At 40.1% G+C, this 24,742-nt stretch overlaps 1 protein-coding gene across 1 annotated transcript; it reads right to left on the bottom strand.

Annotated features, from left to right (window-relative positions):
* Window positions 1-10,677: 10,677 nt before the first annotated feature.
* Window positions 10,678-11,622, bottom strand: LOC134387318 (putative olfactory receptor 3A4). The gene has a single exon (XM_063109821.1). It carries the CDS (start codon window positions 11,620-11,622, stop codon window positions 10,678-10,680), a length of 945 nt encoding a protein of 314 aa, XP_062965891.1.
* Between the last annotated feature and the right edge of the window lie 13,120 nt (window positions 11,623-24,742).

Below are 24,742 nucleotides of genomic sequence, written 5' to 3'. Positions count from 1 at the left end.
AGCCGCCTTGGCTCTCCCCGGACTCTCTCTGTGTCTCTGCTCTTTCTCCCAATCAGTCCCTTCTGACTTTCTTCTACATATGTGCCAGCTCGGTTCTTCATTCTTCCAACCACGTACAGTGAAAAACCTCATCGTTGTATTTCACTACCACTCCCTGAATCCAAGCATCACCCAGTCTTTCATTCTCCTATCAACCAGAAAAAAGCCATGTGAAGATTATGAGTAATTTTCATCCACCTCTGCTCAAGAAGGAAGGGAATAGGAGGCTCGGAGCAGTGGGAAAGCTCATGGGGGGCTCACCTTCCTGTGTGCACTCTGGACCCTCTGGGTGGGGTTTCTTGTGGAGAGGGGAGCGACAGCTAAGCTGGCCCAAGGTGGCCTGTCTCCAAAAGGCTTATAAAGGGAGGGAGGCAGGGGCCAAGAGAATCTGTCCTGGTGCTTTGTCTATATAGGAGCTAATTAGCACCTAGAGGCCCTAAAAATTAACCCCCCAGGGATTGCACAGGAATCCAAAGGCAGACAAACAACCTCAGTCCTTAAGGTTTTCTCTCATTTGTCTAATATTTTGGACTTTATTAAGAAATATTAGGTACCTGACATCATTCCAGTCTCCTAATGTCTCAAAAAAGAAGGAAAGATACAGTTACCATGTTTTAGATGGGAAAAATAAGATCCAGGGTCTTAGGTGACTTGCCACGGCCAGAGAGTGTGCCCATGCTGGAGCTCAGGCTGGGCCCCGGATAAGAACTTGATTCTGGCACCTTTTCCTCTCATTGACTTTTCACATTGCTTTTTTTTAAGGTATAACTTTTTTTAAAGTTGGCTTAATTAATGCATAATTTTTATTGTAAAGTTGTTTGAGAAGCCTCCATACTGTTCTCCATAATGGCTGTGTTAATTTACAGTCCCATCAACAGCGTGGAAGAGTTCCCCTTTCCTCGCATCCTCGCCAGCATTTGTTATTCTTGGTCTTTTCAATCATGGCCAGGCTAACCGGGGTGAGGTGATATCTCAGTGTGGTTTTGATTTGCGTTTCTCTGATGACTAGTGATGCTGAGCCTTTTTTCTTGTACCTGTTGGCCATTTGTATGTCTTCCTTTGAAAAATGTCTATTCATCTCCTTTCCCCTTTTTTTAATTGGATTTTTTTTTTTTACTGTATAGTTTTTTGAGTTCTTCATATTCTGCATATTAATCCCTTGTTGGATGTATAGTTTGCAAATATTTTCTTCCATTACGTAGGTTGTCTTTCCACTCTGTTGATTGTTTCTTTGCTGTGCAGAAGCATTTTAGTTTGATGTAATCTCATTTATTTATTTTGTTGTTGTTGCTTGTGTTCTGGGGTTTTATTCATAAAGTCTTTGCCAATTCCTACCTCCTGGAGTGTTTCCCCTGTTTTCCTTTAGTAATTTTATGGTTTCAGGTCTTATACTTAAGTCTTTGATGTATTTTGAGTTGATTATGGTATATGTGAGAGGTACAGGTCCAGTTTCATTTTTCTGCAAATGGATGTCCAATTTTCCCAGCACCATTTATTGAAGAGGCAGTCTTTTCCCCAATGTATGTTCTTGCTGCATTTGTCTGTTTGTTGTCTGCTAGCTCTCTCAAATTTTCTTCACTTTTTAAAATTCTTTTTTCCTTTTTCTTGTCTTCAAGTTCTGAAATTCTTTCTTCTGCTTTCTCTAGCCTGCTGCTCAAGCTTTCAGTTCTGTTTTTTATTTTTATTTTTTTTATTGAGAGAACCCTTCATTTCTAGGTGTTCTGTTACATTATTTTCTAAGTTATTAATCTCTTTGTAAATTTCCTCCTTCATATCCCAGATATTTTTTCTTGTTTCATTGTGTTCTCTAATTGATTCTTCTCTTATTTCTTGGACTTTTCTTAAGATCGGTGTTTGGAATTCCTTTTCAGACATCTCAAGGGTTTCTTGCTCTATGGGGTTTGCTACCTGAGAATTACCATATTCCTTTGGTGGTGTCATATCTTCTTGTTTATTTGTAGTTCTATTATTTTTATGCTGATGTTTGGTCATCTGGTAGAACACTTGTTTCTTCTATCACTCTGGAGTGGGCTCTAAGGGGGAAGACTTCCTCCTCTATCTCTAGGTTCTGCTGGTGACTTTTCTTGTATCAGTGCAGTTGAGTGTGTGGGGGGGCTGCCTTGGCTGCTGTTTGGTCAGTGGGCGGGACTCTTCAGTGCTTGGTCTGGGCAGGCCTGCAGCTGTGTTGTACCTGGGTATGGTGCTATCCAGCACACTCACCTGGGTGGCTGCTCAGTTGGCAGGCAGGCAGGCCTCTCTGGTGCTGCAGTGTGGGTGGGACTGTCCCTGGGTTGAGCCCGGATGCAGTGCAGGCCTGGTGTACTCACTTGGGCCTCTTGGTCAGCAGACCAATATTCTACTTTTAAAGAAAACTTAAGTGTTCTCATCACCTCATCAAACATAATTCATGATGAGTACTTTAAAATAATTCTACAGTTGTTGAAATTTTAGTTTTTATTTCCACTTTTTAGTTTTATGAAAAGCCAACTAAAGCATATCTCTGAGGCAGTACAGTACAATGGTTAAGAATGTGAGCTTTGGAATCAGATTGTCTTGCTTTGAATTCTGGCTTCTCAACTTGCTAGCTAGCTGTATACTTGGGGCAGATTTCTTAACATCTGAGAGCCTCACTTTACTTACACTTAAAATGGGAATAAGACCTTATAGGGTTATTGTAGAAGTAAAATTAAATAATCTATTCAACGTAGTTGGTACAGTGCCTGGCATATGGTAAGCCTGCTAAGAGATAGGTATTAATATAATTAGTAGTAATAGCAGTTATTACAGTAGTAGGTAAAAGGAGTTTAAAACTGTTGATACGTTTCCATTGATCTGTTTGTTAATTCTTTACCAGTAATATTCTGTGTTAATTTTTGAAAGTTTATGTTATATTTTAAGATACCTTCTGTCATCAATCTTCTCTTTCATGATAATTTTACCTATCTTCTTCATTTTGTTCAAGTAAACTATGTTTTTCAAATTTATAAAGTGGTTCATTTCAGCATAGACTAAAAAAAATCAGATCTATAATTAGGGAAGAATCAATGTTTCACAATATTCAGTCTTTCCACATCCATATCCATTTGTTCAGTTGAAAAAATGAACTGTTTGAGTAAAATCCTTTAGTTTCATTAATCTACCAAGTTCAAGATATACATTGCCCAGGCAGGCCCCTCTCCCATTCCCCTCTGTGCTCACCTTACTCCTCTCCCGAAGCCCCGACTGCTCCCCCAAACCCTCACTATCCATCCTCTTACTACACCACCTTGTTTCTTATTTCACAGAGATCAAGAAAGCTGATGTGAATGGTCTCACCTTCCTGCCCTCCCCCAATACAAGCATATTTTCATCTGCTTTAGAGAGATGTGCTTTAAACAATAATCTTTGTATCTCTTATACTTTCATTCTTTCTTCTTCTTAGTCATTTCATGTCTTTCTTTATTAAAAAAAAAATCTTCCTTTGATCCCTAATATCCTTCCAAGCTCTCCTCCTTTTCATTAAAAATTGAAACTATAGTCTTGATTGGCTGCCTCCCCCAATCACCTCCTAATTGTTTTTTAACCCATTGCAATCTTGCTTCCACCCTCTATTCTCCAATGACACTACTCTTACTGGGGACCAATGAATAGCAAGACCAGAGGGGAAGCAGTCGTACTGGCGATATTCTGGAATCTTTGGATAGGTTTAATTTTCTAAGGGTTTCCTACCTCAGCTCAGTGAATATAATATCCATATTCCTAGGCTAAACACCAAATGAAAAAGCATTTAAATTTCTGTCTCAGAAAGGCACTTAGTGTCAGCCTAGAGATGCCAGACCAGGACCTTGTGAGATGCGGGGCCTAGAAAACATGTGATCGTGCAGTCCCATAGGAAGTCAGCCAGCCTTCTCATATTGTCATTGCATAGGAATTGTTCAGTCTTGGGACAGCCAGAGCTTCCCAGTTTCTTATTTATTTATGAAAAGCATGAGGGTTTCCTCAAGAGAAGTGGAAGGACTGATGAATTTTTGTCCCAAGTTAAGGGGCTTGGAAAGCTTCTGGCTTCCGGATTGGAGGAGTAGCTCCTACTAAGACAACTCTCCCATAGATAACAACTATAAATTATAGATAAAAAACAAAACAAGAACAACAACAAAATTAGCTCTCTTCAAAGGAACATAACAGAATCCAAAGTCTCTGCAATGTATAACTCATCAGGTCAAAGATACAATTCCAAATCACACAACATACAAAGACACAGGAAAATGCAACTCATTCTCAAGAAAAAAAGGTAATCAATGAAGACCAAATCAAAGATGACCATAATAAGTGGATTTGTGGTCAGGCTTGTAAAGGCAGCATATCAAAGTATGTGTCACAGGCCATCAACGATGTACTCTTGTAGTATAAGCAACTCTTCTACCTCCTATTTAGACACAAGTTAGAGGCAATTTACCTGGTTATAATTTTGAAGCAGGATTAAAATATATTAAAGAGGCAGGTAAAATGAGAGCTTCAGGAATTTATTAATAGAAATGATGGATGCACCAATAAGTATAGGGTTTGGCTGCACTAAGTGATTGTATGCTAATAAGTTTCCAGATGGGGAATATCAGGGACCACTGGGTCGCACATTGGCCATCTGATAAAGTTCCCTATATACTAATCTTCAGGGGAAGATTGTGGCTACGTGTATTTCTTACCCATATGGGGTCTTGTGCCAGATCCATTACAGGGCAAGCTAAGTGTAGGCCAGATTTATATCCTCATTTTCTTGGGGGAATTTTCAGTACTGGTTCCATAGCTCTGGGCTATTCCTGTCAGTTTCTGGTCAGCAAATAGAGATTCCCGACCCACGTTGAACCAGTGACTCCCTGCAGTTTTCACATCCTAGAGTAAGGGCTGGAGAACATACCTACAGAACAGCCAACAATTCTGTGAGGTTCTCTTGCAAAAGAGGCCTGGATAGCAGGATGAGACAAGAGGCCAACACTGAGCAACTCAAGGTCTCAAGGCTGGGCCCCTTGAGGAGGGGCCTGGGTGTGGAAAGGCGTAGGAGAAAACAGAAGTTCTAATACTAGAGACCAAGGCTAAACACCAATTTTGGGGGCCAGAGGCAGGAGAAAGTAAGATTTCAGAGTAAGAAAGTTTAGAGTTGGGTGGAAATGTGATCAGAGACAAAACAAAGAGGGAACACGAAAGAGTAGGTGTCAGAACTCCAATATTTGTGGATACTTTCCAGTTCATTTTTATTGGTTCGTACGTGCATGCTGCATGAGACAGTCAAGGATGCTAAGAGGGTCAAGGACAGGTAACCTTCAAATTTAAATATAGGTGACCAGATGATGGTGTACAAATGAACAGATATCAGAAGAAGAGCAAGGCTGGGGAGGAGATGAGTTGAATCATGATGTCTGGTTTGCAATGCATGTGGAAATGTCCTTTAGACTGACGAATATATGCATCTGAAGTTTGGTAATGAGGAACCATCAGGGCAGATAAAAACATTAATGTGAATGAGGTAATTCAATATGCAAAATTATGCAAATTAGCAAAATCTCCCAAACTACCGAAATAACGGTGACTGTAATGGGCACTTGTACTTTGGCCTCAAGTTTATAGGAGACTCTTCTAGAGTTTTGCCATTAAGTGTATTGTTTGGTTCTAGGTTTCCTATAGATGCTGCTTATTTTATTAAAGAAGAACATGATAATATTTTTCTAGTAGACTCTATTACAAACAATTGTAATGATGATGTACAACTTTATTCAAAATTGTTTAAAATATTCTACCCATCCTTGGAGCCATCTTCCAGATTTCAACATGTTAAGTTCTATGATTTATTTCAAAACTCTGTAACCTTGAGCAAGCATGTGTGTCCTGCACTTCAAGTTTTTCATCTGTAAAATAAAGAGTAATAATGGTGCCTACACTGTAGGTCAGACATGGCTGTCTTGAAAATCAAATAAGATGCTAATGTGTTTCTGAATAAGGAAGTAGTACTTGCATGTAAGAAATGATTATTGCTCTACTTAATTATAATTATTACTATATTACTAAATTATTACTATATTTACTACAACTATATACTAATTATTATTACTACATTTAAATACTGTATATATATTTCTATGTACACTGTATTTGTATATGCTTAACTTCACATTGTTTTTAGAGTTGTCATGCAAGCCTCTAAGGGAGAAATTTATGCCTCTGACAGTAATTCTAAGAGACATCTCAGATGAAAATACACAATGATAATGATTATGTATTAACAACCAACATTGGTACAGCACTTTGCCACAACAGACTGAATTCTTTGAAGGTAGCGACTGAGTTTTTTTTCTCTGTACCCACGTGTCAAGCATCGTGCTGAACGTTTAATAGGATTTCAATAAGGATTTACTGGGTGAATGAATAAGTAAAAGGAACCTACACATCTATAGTTTAAAATTTAAACTTTACATGAATATTGCAAGGCAATCCTGGTTTTCAATGCTTGTAAGTTCTGTGGATGAGAGATTATTAGGTCTCTGGGCTTTATAACAAGCTATGCAAACTCTATCACTGTAATTAATATATTTTGTTATAATCTTCTGTGTATTATGAGTTCCTCGAGGGCAGTTGTAATGAATAGATGTTGTTAACAATTGAATTAATCAATTATTAACAAAATCATTTGTTAGCAAAGTAAATTAGAGATAACAATTACCTAGAGTCCAGTTATTATATTCTACCGTATTTCCTTCAATAAATACTTTAGTGAGTTCTTTCTCTCAACCAATAAATATGTTAATATACAGAAAATCAAGCATTTCTGTTATGACTGTTTCATTTTCTCACATCTCTTTTTCTATCTCACTCCATCAATGAGCTCCTCTTTCCTGGGCATCTTAACTGTGGTCCTTTTTGTCGGTGTTTCCCTACCATCTTATAAACATGCATTTCCTCTCATCTTCAAACAAAACTAAACAAAATCCAACTCTCCTTTAATATGCTGCTCCTCTATTGACTACCTCGGTACGACCCTTCTTCCAATCACAGCTGAACTTCTCGAAAGAGCTGTCTTCATCTGCGTTCTTTATCCCTGACTTCCCATTTTTCCTGCTGCAACAATCTCCTACTCCCACCACTACTCTCAAAGGGCCCTGGAAGAGGTCACACTCTCCCTGGAATGACCTCCTCCCTAGTCCGCTTGGCAAATACCCACTGCCTTTTAATACATGGCTCAATCTCCATCTCTTCCAGAATGCCTTCTCTTAATACCTTCATACCCCTGCCAGAAAAGGCTTCTCGCTTTGCTTTCAAAGAGCATGTAAGCCGACACACAGCATCTATAACCCTTTGTGTTTCTGTAAGCCATCTGACACACAGCATCTATAACCCTTTGTGTTTCTGTAAATTGGCCTGTTTGGCTCCCTCTAATACCAAGGCATCATCTTGCCGGTAGAGCTTGTGACTCTTTTCTGAATTCAATACTTAGTACTATTTCTTCTACATTTTAGGTGCTCAGTAAATGGTTTTGGAATCAATTAATAATTTAATAGAATTATGCTTTTATAGAAATATGTCAGGCCACTTTAGTATCAGGTCCAATTTAATGACAAGTCTCTGCCTCTTTTCTCTCCCTAGATAATTCCTAAATATGGAGACGATCTTCCATAAAACTAGACAATGATTCATCCCATTAGTATTATTTGAGTACCTTTTATGTGCTAGTAAAAGTTACCTGTACTATAAATTTAGGACTCACATGGAACCAGAAAATTCTAGGAAAAAAATATATATTACAGATCCAACCTTTATTGGTAGTGCTGAACATCCCAAAATCAAGTGTCTAAATCAGGGATGACAAACTCAAATGTCTTCAAGGACAGGGCAGATAATGTGGTCAGTGGGAAGGTTTTAGCAAAGATTACTTGCCCTCTCCAAAGAAGGCCATGGAAACTTAGCCCTAGATGACTGCTGACAAATAAGATTGTGGGACATCGTTGACAGATTTCATTTACAAGAAGAGTTGGAAACCGTGGGAAATCTGATAAGTTTTACTTAGAAGTATTGTAAACGACACCTCTGTGCTCTGGATATAGCCAGGAGTCTGTTGGCTTGTAGACTCTGTAAAACACACAAAAATGGCTTATTTCCATTACTTTTCTAACTTCAAATGTTTCTAATGATCAGAATAGTAAATCACATGGAATCTTTCTCCAGAGTTTCAGGTGGCGTGTGGTAGCTTCCGAGATTCTCAGCAGCCAGCTCCTGCAGAACAAGCAGATACTCACTACGCTTGCCTCAGGGCCTGGCCTTCCAGCCCCTTGAATCACTCTGGATAACTTCTATGTGCCTCCTGTCAAGGAAATTCAATTTTCTGTTTCACAAGTTCTTAATTTTAAAAAAATCTCTTATACTGTAAAAGAAGACTTGAGGGAGTGTCTCGCAATGGGAAGATCAATAATTCAAAGGTGTGAGTTTTTCCTAAATTTATACATTGACACTATTCCATATTTGCAGAATTTTTAAAATGGATAAGGAAAGAAAGAAGGAGGGAGGGAAGGAAGGAGGGATGAAGGAAGAAATGAAGGAAAGAAAGGAGGAAAAGACCTTAACGACCACATATTAGTTTGTATTGTAATACCATAGGGATTAAAAAGTGTAGTTCTGGAAAAGGGAGCCCAAGAACAGACCCAAGACTATCAGGATATTTAGCATGTGGCAAAAATGTCATTTTATATCAGTGGGAAAGAAACAATGAATCTGTCCATTCAAAAGTTAAAAAAGGTTCTTTCTAGGCATAATACCAAACCAGATACCAAAATCTTATAGGAGAAAAGATTGACTAATTTGACCATGTATAAATTTAGGACTTTTCTTTGGCAAAGACATATCATATCTGAAATACCCATGAAACAAGGGACTAATTCCATTAATAAGTTAAGAGCAATTCAAAATTTCTAAGAAGAGAAACATCTTAGAAATATATGTGTTACACATATTTATATAAAAATATTTTTCCTGTTAAATATATATATTATATTTAACTGTATATATATATATATATACACACAACTGTTATATATATTATAACATATATTTATGTAATATATAATTATTTATAAATTATTTTAGTATATATATAACTGTTATATATATATATGTTTAACTGTTCTAGTGAGTAAATTCAAATTAAAGAACACTGAGTTATAAATTTGGCCTATTAGCAAAGATAAAAGTAATTCGCAATATGGAAGCATTGATTTGTTCTACCTTTTCTGAGTGGCAATTTGGCAATATGTTTTCTAGAGCCTTGGAAAAGTTCATATCTTTGCCCGAGGCGCTCTACTCAAGGGGACTTACCTCCAGAATTAGGAGAGTGTGCACAGATGAGTGCAAAAGAAAGTGTGTGGCAGCATCCCATACAACCTGGATTATCTGAGCCAACACGGGTTCACTAATGGGTTATTAAATTCATTTCACTGCATTTATTCAAAGAAATACTATGCAACCATAGAAAAAGATGAGGAAGATCGGTATTTAGTGTCATAGAAAGATATCCACCCATAATATTAAGTGAAAAAAGCAGATTACAGAGGTTTAGGTATAGAATACTTCTATTTTTGTAAGCATACATTATGAATAAAAAAATTAAAAATTATATGCTAAATGTCCATGATTATCTCTGAATGATGAAGTTATGGGTGATTTTCATTTTTTGTTACTTTTGTACTTTCTAACTTTTTAAATAAGCATGCATTTTTATTGCATTATGGCAAATGCTGTTGAAAGCTGTAAACTGGGTAGGTGAAGTGTCTTGCTCCTTACAGCAATACAGAGGGAGAAGGCTGGTTTCAGGTTGAAGTCAGAGGTGGCAAAGGTGTCCGTTCAGTCAGGAAGTCTTTTCCACATAAGCCAAACCTCTTTCTCTAAGTAACTTCATCACATATATTTTTTGTTGTTCTTGGTTCAGTATGAAAATACTTTACCTCACCTCTATGATTTTTCTAAACAGTGTCTATTCCCTCAGAATTGGGTTTTAAAATCTGTTTTCTTTGGTTGGTTTATTTGTTGAAATTGGCATTCAGCAATATCCTCAACCTGCACCAGATGCTCTGGAACAAACTGTAAATTTATTAAAGGAACAGAAATTTCTTAATTCATATTTTCAATTTATTTAAATAGTTTTTTTCCCATCACACTGATATTCTTTTCTTTTTTAATTCTCTGTTGCCCATCCCTCCTCTCCACTGTATAGATACCCTTCCTCCTTGAAATGGTTTATGACTTTTGAGAGGCAATAGTTACAGATGTAGTTTGCCTAGGTTCAAATCCCAGCTGTGACATTTATTAGCTCTGTGACTTTGGGAAAGTTACTCAACTTCTCTGACATTCAGTTTCTTAATCTATAATTTGTAAGTCTTGTCTACTTCATCCAGTTATGAGGATTCAATGAGCTAAGAGATGCTAGTCACTTAGAACAGGGCCTGGCGTGTGGTGATCATGATAGAAGTGATAGCTATTATCATTTCTATTGCACTTCCCTTCCTAAGCCAGTCTCTGACCCCCTCTTATCATACCCACACTCCAATTGCATTAATCATAATACCTCTTAGAAGCAGCAAGTGGAGCTATCACATTCATGAAGGGCAGAGGAAGGGAGTCTTGCTAGGGGGGTCTCCTTCCCATGATCACCCTCTGCAGGGCGCCCTGCACATCAGGGTTTTTCAGGCTGTAGATGAGTGGATTCAGCATGGGACTGATGACAGTGTTGAGGACACCAATCCCCTTGTCCTTGTCTGAAGCCTCCCCTGAACCCAGCCTCATGTAGCTGAAGACGCCTGTCCCATAGAAGATGCCCACCACAGTGAGGTGGGAGCCACATGTGGAGAAGGCTTTCTTCCTGCCCTCAGCAGAGCGGATTCGTAGCACAGCAGCTACCACATGGACATAGGACACAGTGATGAGGACCAAGGGGGCCACACCCATGAAGGCTGCTGCTACAAAGAGCAGCAGCTCGTTGAGTTGGATGCTGGAGCAGGAGAGCTGGAAGAGCTGTGGGAGGTCACAGTAGAAGTGATTGATCACATTAGGGCCACAGAATTTAAGAGCAGACAAGGCAACTGTTTGGGTCAATGCATTGGAGAAAGAAAAGACACAAGACATGCCCACCAGAGCTTGCTGGATTCCCCAGCCCATGCGGGTACTGTAGGTGAGGGGCTGGCAGATGGCCAGATAGCGGTCGTAGGCCATGACAGTCAGCAGGAAGCAGTCCGTCCCAGCCAGGAGGTGGAAGAAGAAGAGCTGTGAGAGGCAGGCTCTGTAGGGAATGCTTCTGTCATTGGATATGAAATGCCTCAACATGGCTGGGACAGTGACAGTGATGCAGCCAACATCCAGCAGGGACAAGTTCCCCAGGAAGAAGTACATGGGGGTGTGGAGTTTGGGCTCCATTAAAATGGCGGCCAGGATGCTGAAGTTGCCACCAACAGTAGCCACATAAGCAAGAAGGAAGATGACAAAGAGGATGGGCTGCAGAGCTGGAGACTCTGTTAGGCCCAGCAGGACAAACTTAGTCACAACCGAATCATTTTCTGAGGCTTCCAGATCCATGACTCTCTTCCACCAGCAGCAGACTGAGCAAAGTGAGAAGGTGCCAGTGGGGGTAAAAGGACAATGAGATCTTGATAACAACCACCAATGGGATCTTGATAGCAATGTCCAGGAGCAGCCCAGGATGTAAGGACACATAAAATATAAGGAGAAGAAAGTTAAAGATTTAGACAGACTCAAATAGAGATAGATGAATTGATATAGAAAGGGGAACAAGTGTAACATTTGAAAGTTAAAGGGAAAGATTGTTTTCCTGAGGCTAAGGTTCTAGGAAGGAAACCACAAGTTTGCAGATGGTGGCATGGCCATAGTTTGGGCACACAAGATCCCAGAGGATGAAAGGGAAGTTTCAGGGGAAGCGGGGAGGTGTGCTCCTCCCAATCTGTGTCCCTGCAACCTTCACATAGACATGTCATCATAAGTGACGGCAGTAGTGAGATGCCTGCCGTGACCCGGACTATGAAAAATTGGCTTGTGAAGCCATGAGATCTTGCCTGGACTTTTCATAAATAAAGTGAAACGAAATAAAAAATAGTGAAATAAATGAAGAGCCATCACTGAAGACATCTCCGGCTCCATATCTGGCGATTGCCAGCCTTTTAAATTTTCTAAACAGTAAATAGTATTGTATTTCTCCATAGCGAGTCTGGGAAATTGGGGGTCCAAAGTACTGATCTTTTACTGAATAAGAAGAATGTAAAAAGACCTTTTGAACAGAATGAGAGTTTCAAGGCTTGAGCCAGCAGGTGGGTTCAGGGGATTCCCAGTAGAGCTACCTCGCTGGATATGCAGTTGACCTTTCTCATGGCTAGAGTCTTGGGTAAGCAAATACCCAAGCCCTGAATTCCCCTCTGCCTCCAATTCCACCTTCACGTAGCTTTTCGCTTTTCTGCCTCCCGGCTCTAATTACACATCATCTCATATGTATACTCTCATGGGCCTGATGACCAGATATAGCCAAATTCTGTCACAGTACTGTGGACTGCCCACGTACATGATCCCTTATATAATGCTTTCCTTTCCCTGGCCCTGAAGTGGTCACGCTCACAATTGACAGTGATCCACCTCAATCTCTCTGGCTGAGGGACAAATGTTTAAGTCACTCACATGGAGTCTTCCCCATATAGGAAAAAGCTGGATTTGGAGAGCCTTTAGGGGAAAAGGGCAGAGCAAAGGAAGACATTTCTTGATAATTGAAACTTGAGAATAATACCTCAGGTCCGCAGTGGGATAACTGCCATCGAATGATATGGCCTTTTCTGCATAAACATGTTCTTACGGTTTTCTTAAATTCAGTCTCTGCAAATCTGAACTTCCCTTCTTCAATCTCAGTCCACTCTTGATTAAACTATTTTGGGAACAGCCTGGCCATCCCCCCAGTAACGTGGCTTGGAACTGTAGTCATCACTGAGTCTTTCCTCTCTCTAACCTCTCGGCTTCAAGCACCCAAGTCCCACTGCATCTTTTGAGGGGGAGGGAGAAGCCGTTTCAGGGTCCAGGGAGTGAACTGCACTTGTATGGAAACCGGGTTGTGAGTGTGGTGAGCGGGTCTTGGAATGGCACTCACCTAAGAGGATGGGCACTTCTTGAGCAAAGTTGAGGGACAGTCATACTGCCCAGTGGCCCCCACAGAGGGGATGGCTTATAAAGGACAGACAGACAAAGAGACAAACAACTCAACTGATGTCACTTTCACATTGGGATTTTTTTCCTCCCTGTTGTTACCCCTGGAGGCCTCAGAAATTAGTACCTTCCAGAGGGAGCCAGGCAAACACCTGCCTTTGCCAAAGACATAATGATCTCTAGTACCTTCAAAATGTTTTGCACTTTCTCAAAATGTTTCCAGTCATGACCTTTATGGGTATGGCAAAATTCACTCATTCATTTAACAAAAAATGTTTTTGAGCACTTACTATGAACCAGTGCTCTTATCAGCATTTAATAAAGTTAAAATGAATCTCAGAAAGTCTTAAAGTCCAGAAAGTAACACAGTGTTGGAGATGGAGTTGAGATGTGGGGGTTTGGGTTTATTACAGCACATTGTCTTAGGAGAGGAAGGGACAGTGAAGAGTAGTGAATGTGACTTTCTAGCCTTGCGGGCATTGTGGGGCTGAGGAGGGTGGAGCCTGGGGCAGGGTTTGCTCTTATTCCATCCTTGGAGCCATGTGCTCTCCATCATTTCACAAAGTCACCTCACATCACAGCTCACTTTAACCATCCTCAAACCCGACTTCTCCTCTAGTCTCAAACAAATGCCTCGCGCTTTTCTCTGCTGCTGTAGTGTAATCCAGAGCCTGTAGTGCCCTGACTCTAAATATTTTCCAGCCTCATGTCTCCAACACCATAAAGGAAGACAAAAGTCTAGAGTTATCTTCTAGACCAGGACCACTGTACATTTATTAATGTTGAAGGTGGCGTTAGGCATCAGATACAATTTTAGCAATTCCCTGTTCATGAATAAAACTTTCCTGCTGGCTCTCACTAGTGGGCTTGGGAGAAGCTCCCTGCAGGATAAATTGAAGAGACTCATAGAAGCTTAAGGCTGTCCTGGGACAAGGACAAGTCGGCAATGAATTAGGATGAGACTGGATTTCTGTGGACAGCTGTCCTTGGAAGGGCACCTCTGGGTTACAGAGCCCAAATAGCATCCATTATGTGCACCTTCCTAACATGACCAAGACTGTGTTCTCTCCCTGGAGAGTCTCCTTTTCTCACACACTGTTAACCCAGGAAACTGTCCTTGAAGATCCATTGCAGGTCTTCTGTCTTCCAGGAAACTGACCGTGAGCTCTGTGGCTGGGCTAGGTGCCCTTCCTCTGTAGCCTAATATCAATCTGAAGGCAATGCATGCTGATGTTCCTTAATTTTTACCTCCATCCCAGATGCTAAACTGTTGATCCTAATACCTAACTGTGTGTTGAAAATTTCTACCTGAACATCCCACAGGAACCTCAAGATACACACGACAGAATGCATCCTGTTTCCCCCTTTTGAACAGAATGTGTGTGTGTGTGTGTGTGTGTGTGTGCGCGTGCACATGCAGAGAACCAGTAGAACCACGTGGCTCAGTGGAGAAACAAGCTGAAAAGGAGCAGAGCACAATGATCCCCTGTGCTCTCCTTGTCCCACATTAGAAGGGGGGCTCAGATTGAGCATCATTAGACTGGACACACTGTGGCAAGCTTTACAGTAGAGAGGAACTCTTCCCCCCAACAAACACTCAACATATTTGTAGGAACTGGAAGTGAGAGTGGCAGCATGTAAGATGAGGAAGTAAACTTGTCAAACGGGGGAGCCTCCAGTGGGGCTCAGCCACTGTTACCAGCCTGCACCTCCACTGAGCTGCTGAACCAACTTCCTGCCAAGCTACCAAAATGGGGGAGGGATGAGTATCCAGAGCTCCTCCTCCTCCAAACCAGGTGCTCCTCCTCCTCACACAGCTTCATGGAGATGGAAATACGCCATTCATTTATTTAGCACCTATTAACCGAACAAACTACTATTTACCAGGCAATGTGCTCATCAAGAGGTGACCAAGACAGACATAGTCCCTGCCCACTTGGACCTACTGCCTCATGAAGAAGCCAGTGATTAACCAAGTAGTCGTCACCTAATCACCATGCCTGTGCACGTTTGTGAACACACACGTGTTTGATAATTTTTTGTTTATAAAAAGATATGATATTGGATAAAATTATTTCCATATTTTTTACTCTTTATATTTGAGCTTCATTCTTCAAAATTTTATGACTTTCTAATATGCTATCATTTGTGTGTGCTAAAATGTACTTAACCATTGGATATTTTATTTCCAATTTTTCATTATTATAAATAAAAAAGCAACCAAGTTTTTGCATCTCTGATTTTGTCCTAGTTTCTAAGTTGTTTCTACTCCCTTAATTTGTGCAAGGATTTTGTTTCACCCATTGATACTCTACATTCTCAAAACTAGATTTCTCTCTCTCAAAAAATAAATTTCTTTTTACCTGATGACAAAAGTAGAAATTATTTAATTAATTATAGTTTATATAAGGGACAGGGGAAATATGTAGTCTTCATATTCTCTGCCAATATTCTTTATATTCTTTACTTATATCCTTTTTAAAAAATTTTATTGAATCATAATTGATTATACATATTTTGGGAGTTCAACATTGACATATGTTGATCAAATCAATATTACTAGCATATATATTGCTGCAAATCATACTTATTCTTTATACTCCTTGTCCAATCTCTCCCCACTCACCTCTCTCTCCCCCCTCTAATTACCCTTGATTTCTTCTCTCCCTCTGAAAGAGTAATGGTTACTCTGTTGACTTGTTGCCTAGATGATCTGTCCAATGCTGAGAGGTGTATTCAGGTCCCCCAATATTATCATAGAGCGGATACATCTTCTGTAACTCTGGAATGGGCTTTGTGGAGAGAGACGTCCTCTTCTTTTCTTTGGTCTCTGCTGGTGACCCTCCTTGTGTCAATGCACTCCAGTGGCTGACAGACCATCTGCACAGTGATTGTGGTGTCTAGCTTCTTTTGCGGGAGCTGTAGTTATTGTGGTGGCTGTGGTGGGCCACCCACATGGAGGTGATGTTTTTGGCATGCTCCTTGGAGCTGGCAGCATGCCTGGTTGTGGGAGGGGGTCCAGTCCCTGGCTCCATGCCTCAGGTCCCTAGTCTGGCACCGAGGTGCTGGCAGTGTGCCTGGGCCAGAACTAATATTTTGTCCTTTGCTTACTTCTAAAATGGGGGAACTTCCTGTGGGGATCAGTACTTGAGCTCTGTGGTTTATCTAAATTGCTGCTTTGCTGCTGATTTCCTTGGGAAGGCTTTTTGTGAAGCTCAGGTTTTAACGGTTGTCTTTATAAGTACTTCCGGCTCTCCAGGGACCTGGTGCACCTGGGTTGTGTAGAATCTCTGATCTGGGCCTGAGTCTTTTCATCAAACTACACCCCATGCAATTCTATATTCCTGACAAGTCTCCTCTGAGTGGTCCTTCGCTGATTGGGGTGCCAGTCAGCTGTCCTTGCTGTGCCCCAATATTGCCCTGGTGGGCCTGTCTCCCCCACTACTGGTGCTGCAAACACTTCCCATGGGATGGGCTGTGTGCTGGTCCCTTGTGATGACTCACTGGCCTCTGAGTGGCTCCTTTTTTTCAGTTGTTGTGGCTCCTTGCTCCTATGTGGGTCCACGGAAACACTATTAGTGGTCTTGCTGTCCTGGGGGCCACCAAGGCCTTCTTCTCCCCTGCCGCCTCCAAGCAACTCCATCCAAAGAGCACATCTGTGGCTTTTACCAGTTCCTGCTCCATGTGCCCAGAAGCTCCAGTCTTGAAGCAGCTGTGGCATGAAATGGTCAGAGCGGTTTTTTCTTTCTCTCTTCGTGGCTTCTCTTGCCTTCATGCACTCTGTCGCTCTCTCCTCCTCTTCCCCTGAGCTCTAGTGGCCCCAGCTTGGATGCTGTTGCTTTTTTATAGTTGTAAATTGGTTAATTTATGGGAGAGAGTGACACTGAGGACTGTCTATTCCACCATCTTGACCAGAAGCCCCTATATCCTTTTTTTAAGGGGAGTTTTGACTGGCTCCAAGGCTTGGTGGCTTGTTTGTCAACAGAGGTATTTTAACTCAGGCAACTATGAAGGACAGGAAAAAAGACTTTTTAAAATGTAAGCATGTGACAAATTCAAAGTCCTCATGTAATAAAGATCAGCTAGTGGGAGGGAAGCAAATTTGCTTAAGTTTTTAGACCATTTAAATTATATCAGAGTTTATGAGAATGACGATGATGATGTTGATGGTGATGATGGCGATGTTGATGATAATTGCATCTTATTTACTAGCAGATGATGACGATAAAGATTTTGTTCAATAGGGTGACCTTGCCACAATGCCCAGACTTCAGGTACCAACAGAGTTGGATGATTCTATGATATCTCTCCTTCTGATTGTTTTTATTCGATTAATAATACTTTGCATCCTTAGTTTTATTTTTAATGCATTTCATAATAAAACACTATATTGCACATGCAGTGGTGTTCTCAGCTTGAGAATAAAAGTTACTTTACCTTAGAATCTGGTAGTGCTGGGAGGGTCCCACCAAGGTCAGTTTGCATGAGGGATGGCAGGGCCTCCTGGAAGAGGGCAGACAGAGTTGATATGCCCAAGTCCAAGGACAATGGGGAGAAGATCAGAGAAAGCTCATCTTCTGGTAACATTCCCTTCTAGCTACACCTCCAGACTCACATTGGGTCCAGGAAAAAGAGAGCTTCAATAAAGAGGTGGTAAATAAAACATTTACTTGATTATTCCCTAATTGATAGATATATAAATTACTTTAAAATTTCCTTTATGCATATGCTCTTCCACATTTAGAACAGATTTTTAGAAGTGGTTTCAAAGGTAATGAAGACTGGTGTATTTGATAGCAAGACATTTGGCCCTATTCTCCATCTAATGATAGACTTTTCCCCTTAATTTATTGTACAAATTTTCCAAAGCACAGTAAAGTTTAAAGGACTTTAGAGTGAACACCAGCGAGTCTATCACCTGATTTTACCATTGCAATTTTATTATCCTTATTTTATCACATACTTATCCATCTATCCATCCTCCCAGCCATCCATCACTGTGTCTTACTCTGTGATGCATTTCAAATAAATCTTAGACATCAGTACACCTTCCCCTAAACACGTAAGCATGCATATTATAAACATGACTTAAATATTTATTTACAGCTCTTGTTTATGCAAACTTAACATGCAATGAAACACATAGATTTTAAGCATACATTTACTGAGTTTTGACAAATGCATACAGTTATCAAAATATAGAACATTACCGACACCCCAGAATGTTTCCTTGTACCTTTTCCCATTTAAAAACCACTACTGTTCTGTAACAAGTATTGTTCTTATTTTTTCACCAGAGATTAATTTTGCATGTTCTAGAACTTTATATAAATGGAATTATACAATATGTACTCTTTTATGTAGGGCTTCCTTTATTCAACATAATGGTTTTTAGGTTCATCCATGTTGTTGCATGTATCAGTTGCTTATTCCTTTTATTGCTGAGAGTATTCAACTGTATGAATATACCTAGTCTGTTTTTAAGTGACTGGTAGAATTCCCGCATGAAATCATATGAATCTGTATTTTTTTGTGGGGTTGAGGAAAGGGTATGTCTCTGGCAATACTCAGTTTTTAAGTCACAACTGCACCATTTTTCTATATCTTCATAAATAATTTTGGGAAATTGTATTTTCTTAAAAAACTATTTATGGGCCGACCCCGTGGCTCACTTGGGAGAGTGTGGTGCTGGGAGCACAGTGGTGCTCCAGCACCAAGGCCACAGGTTCGGATCCTATATAGGGATGGCCAGTACGCCCACTGGCTGAGTGCAGTGTGGGCGACACCAGGCCAAGGGTTACGATTCCCTCACCAGTCACAAAAAAAAAAAAGAAAAAGAAAACTATTTACTCTGGCCATGATGGAGTAATAGGGAACAGATTTACCTTTCCACTTTAAACAACTAGAAAACCAAACAAAATATATAAAACAATGGTTTTCAGACATTGGACAATGTGCAGCAAGCAATCATTGCAAGACAATGATTCCTCATCTCTATAATAATAGCCTGAACCATACAAATGCCTCAGCTTACTGCCAGAGAGAGTGGCCAGGCCACATCACGGGAAAGAGAACTCAAACAGAATCTAGTGGTCTCCTGAGTTGAGGAGACAGAGTTCAGAGTTAGAGGGGACCATGGCAGCAAGAATTTGTGGGGAAAACTACTGCAAAAGAAGGAGCTTCAGAGACAGAAAGCTGTCCTCTCCAGTCTTCTGGCTATGTTGAAATCTGTACGTGCATGTGAGGAAACTAATAAGATTGGGAGAATAAACATTTTAAGGGGGTAGGAGGAAAACAAATATCTGAAGCTCACATAAAGCCAAGAATAGTTCATGTGCTTACCAGCCGTCACTCAGAGTTGTGTAGTGTCCTACAAAGAATATTGCTTCAATAATGGGGGTCAAGTTAACCATAAACTAATGTTCATTCTGGACCCACCCTAACAAAACTTAAAAGCAAGGTTTGAAAGGACCAAACTTATTTCAAGGAACTTATCTGTGTCCTAGAACTGTATTTGGAAAAAGTTGAACAGTATTTAAAGGAATATAACAAAATCCAGTATTCACAATATAACAAAATCACAATATTGACATCCAATCAAAATGATCTAGCCAAGAAGCAGGGAGAAAAAGAAACCAATAAATCCAGACCCAGAAATGAAACAGATGACAGAGTCAGTAAAAACGAAATGTTAAAACAGCTATTATAAACATACACATGCTGAGGAAAACATGAATATAATGAGAAATAAAGGATCTAAAAAATACCCAAATTGAAGTTCTAGAGAGGAAAATACAGCACATAAAATAAAACATATATGGGATGGGATTAACAGGAGATTACACACACTGCATAAGAGAAGTTTAGTGAATTTGAAGACAGCATAGAACCTATCCCAAAATGAAACACACAGAGAAGAAAAGACTAAAAAATTTCATTTCACCTAAGTTTTCACTAAGAAAAGGAAAATGTAATCAAGGAACAATAGATTACCAAGAAATGATCAAGGACATTTAAAAATACCCAAATATAACTTTTAGGAATGATAATGATGATTTAACTTAAAATTAATGGGTGAGTTAAACATCAGATTACAAACAATTGACAAAACAATTAGTGAAGTAAAAGATGGATCTGTTATAATTGCACAGAATAACAAACAGAGAGAAAAGGGAATATAAACTATAAAAGAGATGTTCAGAGATATTAATAATAGCATAAGAAGATTTCGCATATACCTAAGAGCTACAGAAGGAGATAATAAAGAAAATGGAATAAAGGTGATGTTTTGAAAGTTAGTATGGGAGCTTTGAAGAATTAAATAAAGACAAGAACCTTCAGTATCAGTAAGCACAACAAATCTCAAACAGATAAAATAAAAATAAATCCACACCTTGACAATCATTACCCTAAAGAGAGAGTGACTATCTTAAAAACAGCCAGAGAGAAAAGGCAGATTATTCACAAGAGTGACAATATGTTTACAGTTGAATTCCCAAGAGCAATTATAAAAATGATAAAACAAATGATGGAATAATAATTTCAAATCTCTCAAGATTTTTCATGGAACTTATTAAGATGATTATAATATTCATATCAATGATAAATTGTGGGAGAATAGCCTAAAAATTTTGATAAATAAGTACAAGGAAGGAGGAATTGAACATTGGATATAAAAACTTATTATAAAGCTATAGTAATTAAAACTGTGTGGTATTTTCACAAGTGATGATGTGGAGCACTTGAAATTTTCATATATTTCCAGTGGGTATAAAAAATAGTGCAGTCACTTTGGAAAATAGTTTGACAGTTTCTTATAAATGTAAATTTACCATATGACCCAGTAACCTACTCCTTGTTATTTAGTCAAGAGAAATAAAAACATATGTCTATACAAAGACTTGCTTGTGAATAATTATGGCAACTTTATTCATATTCACCACAGACTGGAAATAATCCCAATGTCCATCAACTGAGTAAAAAACAAAATAAAGTATATCCATATAGTGGAATACTTCTCGGTGAAGAAAAGGAACTAACTACTGTACACAAAACTACATGGATAAATCTCAAAAGCATTTTGCTAAGTGAAATAAGGTAGACACAAAGTGCTGCCTGATTGTCTTTATATGATATTCTCAAAAAAGCAAAACTACTGTGGTGGAGAACAGATCAGTGGTTACAGGGAATGGGAGTTGGGGAATGGAACTGACTACAAAAAAGCACAAGGGAACTTTTTAGAGTGATGGAAACATTCTATATCTTGATGGTAACAGTGGTTGCACAACTGTGCACATTTGTCAAAACTCGTAGAAATATACACCTACAAAGGGTGAATTCTACTGTTTGTAAATTATATCTCAGTAAGCCTGACTTTTAAAAAAGAATAATAAAGCAATAACATGAATATCCTGTCTACCACCCAGTTTATGCAATAGAACATTCCATTGCCTTTGATGACCCCTATATGCCATCCTTAACCTTATTCCTCTATCTCCCCACTCAGGTAATACTATTCTTTAAAAAAAATCTTATAAAAACTTTTATTGCATCTATATTCTTTTCCAAACAGCATAGTAAGTTTTGTATATGTTTGGTCTATATAAATGGAATAATTCAGTAGTTATTCCTCTTTGTGCTGCAAATCCCTTTTAATTTGCATCTTGTCTTTTCACTTAGAAAATAGCTGTCTTCTGGGGAGAGGAAGTTTGAAATTTTAATGTAGGCAAATTTCTCAACTTTTTTTTTTATGATTAATGCTCTCTGGACTTATTTAAGAAATATTTATCTCCTAAAAGAGCATAAAGATGTTTCATAGAATATGGTTAATGTTTTAAAAACATAGTATAAGTCTCTCAGTCACCCAAAACTGATTTCTGTGCATGGAGTGAGAAAGATATTTGGTGTCATTTTTTTCTCTGTGGATCCTTGATGGCCCCAGCATTGTTTATTGAAAGTCCTTTCCTTTCCCTACTGCTCTGTTGGCTAACCATGCTGTTTATCACATTGTCTCATATTATTTCCAGACCCTCTCATATGTTATTTGGGTTCATTTCTCTAAATTTGCTGAGATATGACACTGTCTTAATTGCCATAACTTTAAGATATGCTATGATGGGCAGGGGCAGCCTAGTGAGACAGAAAGTTGTACTGTGGGTGGCAGCAGCATTCAGCTGGAGTTAGAGTCCAGAGCAGCGCTGGGCTCACCAGAATGAGTATGACCTGGCTCATCTGCTGCATGGCACATTCCAGGCACTTTGACAGGACCAATGGCAAACCTCTGAAGGTGAAACTATGGCCACTAACCCTTTCTCAATTGGCTAACCTCCTCTGGGAGGAGGCATCTAGGATTGCATTATGAAGAAGTTGAAAAAACCTGGCATGGGCATCAGTCTTGAGGGCAGAGGCAGAGTCACAGTGGTCAGATGACGTGGCAGCAATTGCTTTGTGAAGCAACTGGAAGAAGAGAGAAGGGAAAGTCTTATAGAAAAGTTGTTAAAACCATGTTTTGGGATTCGAGTTCCAGCTTGGCTACATCCTAGATGTATTACATCGGGCAGGTTACTAAACTTCTCTGAGCCTCAATTTCCTCCTCTGTAAAGTGGAGCAAATAATAAAGCTATGTCAAAGAGATGTGGGGAAGATTAAGATAATGCATCCAAGTAAAGTAAATATTAGTGATTGCCATTTTATTATTGCTAATATTTGTTGATTCCCTGCCAAGGACTTTAAATATGTTACTTTAATTCTCAGACCAACCCTGTGTGGCTTAAAATATTCTCTTTTTCCAGATGAGGAAACTGAAGCCCAAAGGAGTTCAGCAGCTGGTCCTAAGTCACACTGTAATAAATAACTGGAAAAGCAAGTTTGACCACATCAGTGTTTTTTGTACTGAGCCAGGCTGCCCTGGGAGAGCGTAAAGAGGGGGGTCCTACAACTAAGGAAATGCAAGGTCTCCATCATGGTTGGGAATTACTGTTTGAGCAGGGAGCAGGATACTGAGGGAGGCTAGACAGCATCTCCACATTCTCTGTTCATTAGTTACATCCCTGGGACTCTCTAATTCTAGGGTCTTGATGTAGAAAGTCATAGTGGGGGTGACATCCCTGAGGACCCCTTAGTCCCTCCCAACTTAGCTCTTCTACCACCATTTCCAGAATCATTATGGGACCCCCCCCAATGCAATCCCAGTGGCCCCCTCTAACAAGGTCCTGAGGAAGAAAGCATTGCCTTTCTGAGGACCCACTTGGAAACTTAGTTTGGAGAAAGCGTCTCCTTTTTGCCTCCTTTCTTGTGTCTCCTTCTCATCTCCAGGTCAAGGCAAGCCTGGGAATCAGCTTCTCTCTGCTCAGGAATCTGGCAGAACAAAGCGCTCAGTCTGCCCCACCAGTAGCTCCATGGGGGACTTTGATGAATAAACTCTTTGGACTTCAGTCCTTGTGTGATAAATAGAATTAATAATAACCTCCAATTACCCCCTTGGAACTAACATGAGGGGTGGAGTAAGGAGTTAGATGTGAGGGCTTTTTGAGAAAATCAAAAGCATCACAAAGCTGTGAAGCATCATTACTGGGTTCATTGAAGGCTTGGGTTGTTTATCAGTCCGTGACTCCCCAAACCCCCAACCCTTCCTGGGAGGGCTAATTTCTGAGGTCCCCAGAGGATGACACTGCAGTGGGTGGAGCCCCGTGACAGGGTAATCGCATCTCTCTGCACTCATTTTCTTATATATGGCCCTTCCTTGCTCTCTGGGGCCAGGGCCTGCCCAGTGCCTCACTCTCTTCATCTCCCTTCAACAGAAACCTTGCTGGCCTCTGTACCTGTAACAAGGTTAGTACTCTTCAGGGCCCCCCTCTACTCCCTAATAATAGAGAAGTCACTTGAGTTGTTACCAAGTGGGTCAAACTTCCTATGTCACAGTGGAGTCAGTAGGGAATGAGATACTTGCTTGGGATAACACATCAAGTAAGAGAAAGATCTGGGTCCTTCCTATGCCAGGGCATGTTGCCGAAATGCCTGTCCTTTGTGGATGAAGCCTGATTTCTGTTTCTATTGGAGTAAGAAGGCATTCGTGGAATCCAGCCTTCCTGCCTGGACCCATTCCTCAAGGAACAACCTTGAACCAGATCCTTACATCAGGGGGGCCTGATTGAGTCTTCATCATCAGATGCACAAAGAGTTTAGTGGGAATGTCAGAGCAGGGAGTCATCCATGAACGTTCAATAAGGGCAGTCTGAGGCTCATGCTGGACACCTGAGAGTGGTCGTCTAGGGAGGCCTCTTTAGTGAAGGTCATCGCCATGACCTTGTATAAGACAGACTTCCTGATGCCTAGGCCAGTGCTCATCCTAGAATCTTGGTGGTGACAAGTAAGCATCGCCTCTGCAGAGTAAGGGCTACATGGCATCTACGTGGGGTGTACTCTCCTTGCCAGCCTTATTTATTCATAGAGTTGATCCTTTCTAATTCCCAAGTTCTTTTGGGCTGTTTTCATGAGA

Source organism: Cynocephalus volans, chromosome 10, assembly GCF_027409185.1.
Source record: "Cynocephalus volans isolate mCynVol1 chromosome 10, mCynVol1.pri, whole genome shotgun sequence".
In the NCBI taxonomy this organism is placed as follows: Eukaryota; Metazoa; Chordata; class Mammalia; order Dermoptera; family Cynocephalidae; genus Cynocephalus; species Cynocephalus volans.
Note: the sequence above shows the minus strand (reverse complement) of the source record. Positions and strands in the feature narration are given on the sequence as shown.

Bases quoted from the DNA above. Each gene is read 5' to 3' on its own strand.
- LOC134387318 (XM_063109821.1), bottom strand. From the start codon at position 11,622: ATGGATCTGGAAGCCTCAGAAAATGATTCGGTTGTGACTAAGTTTGTC.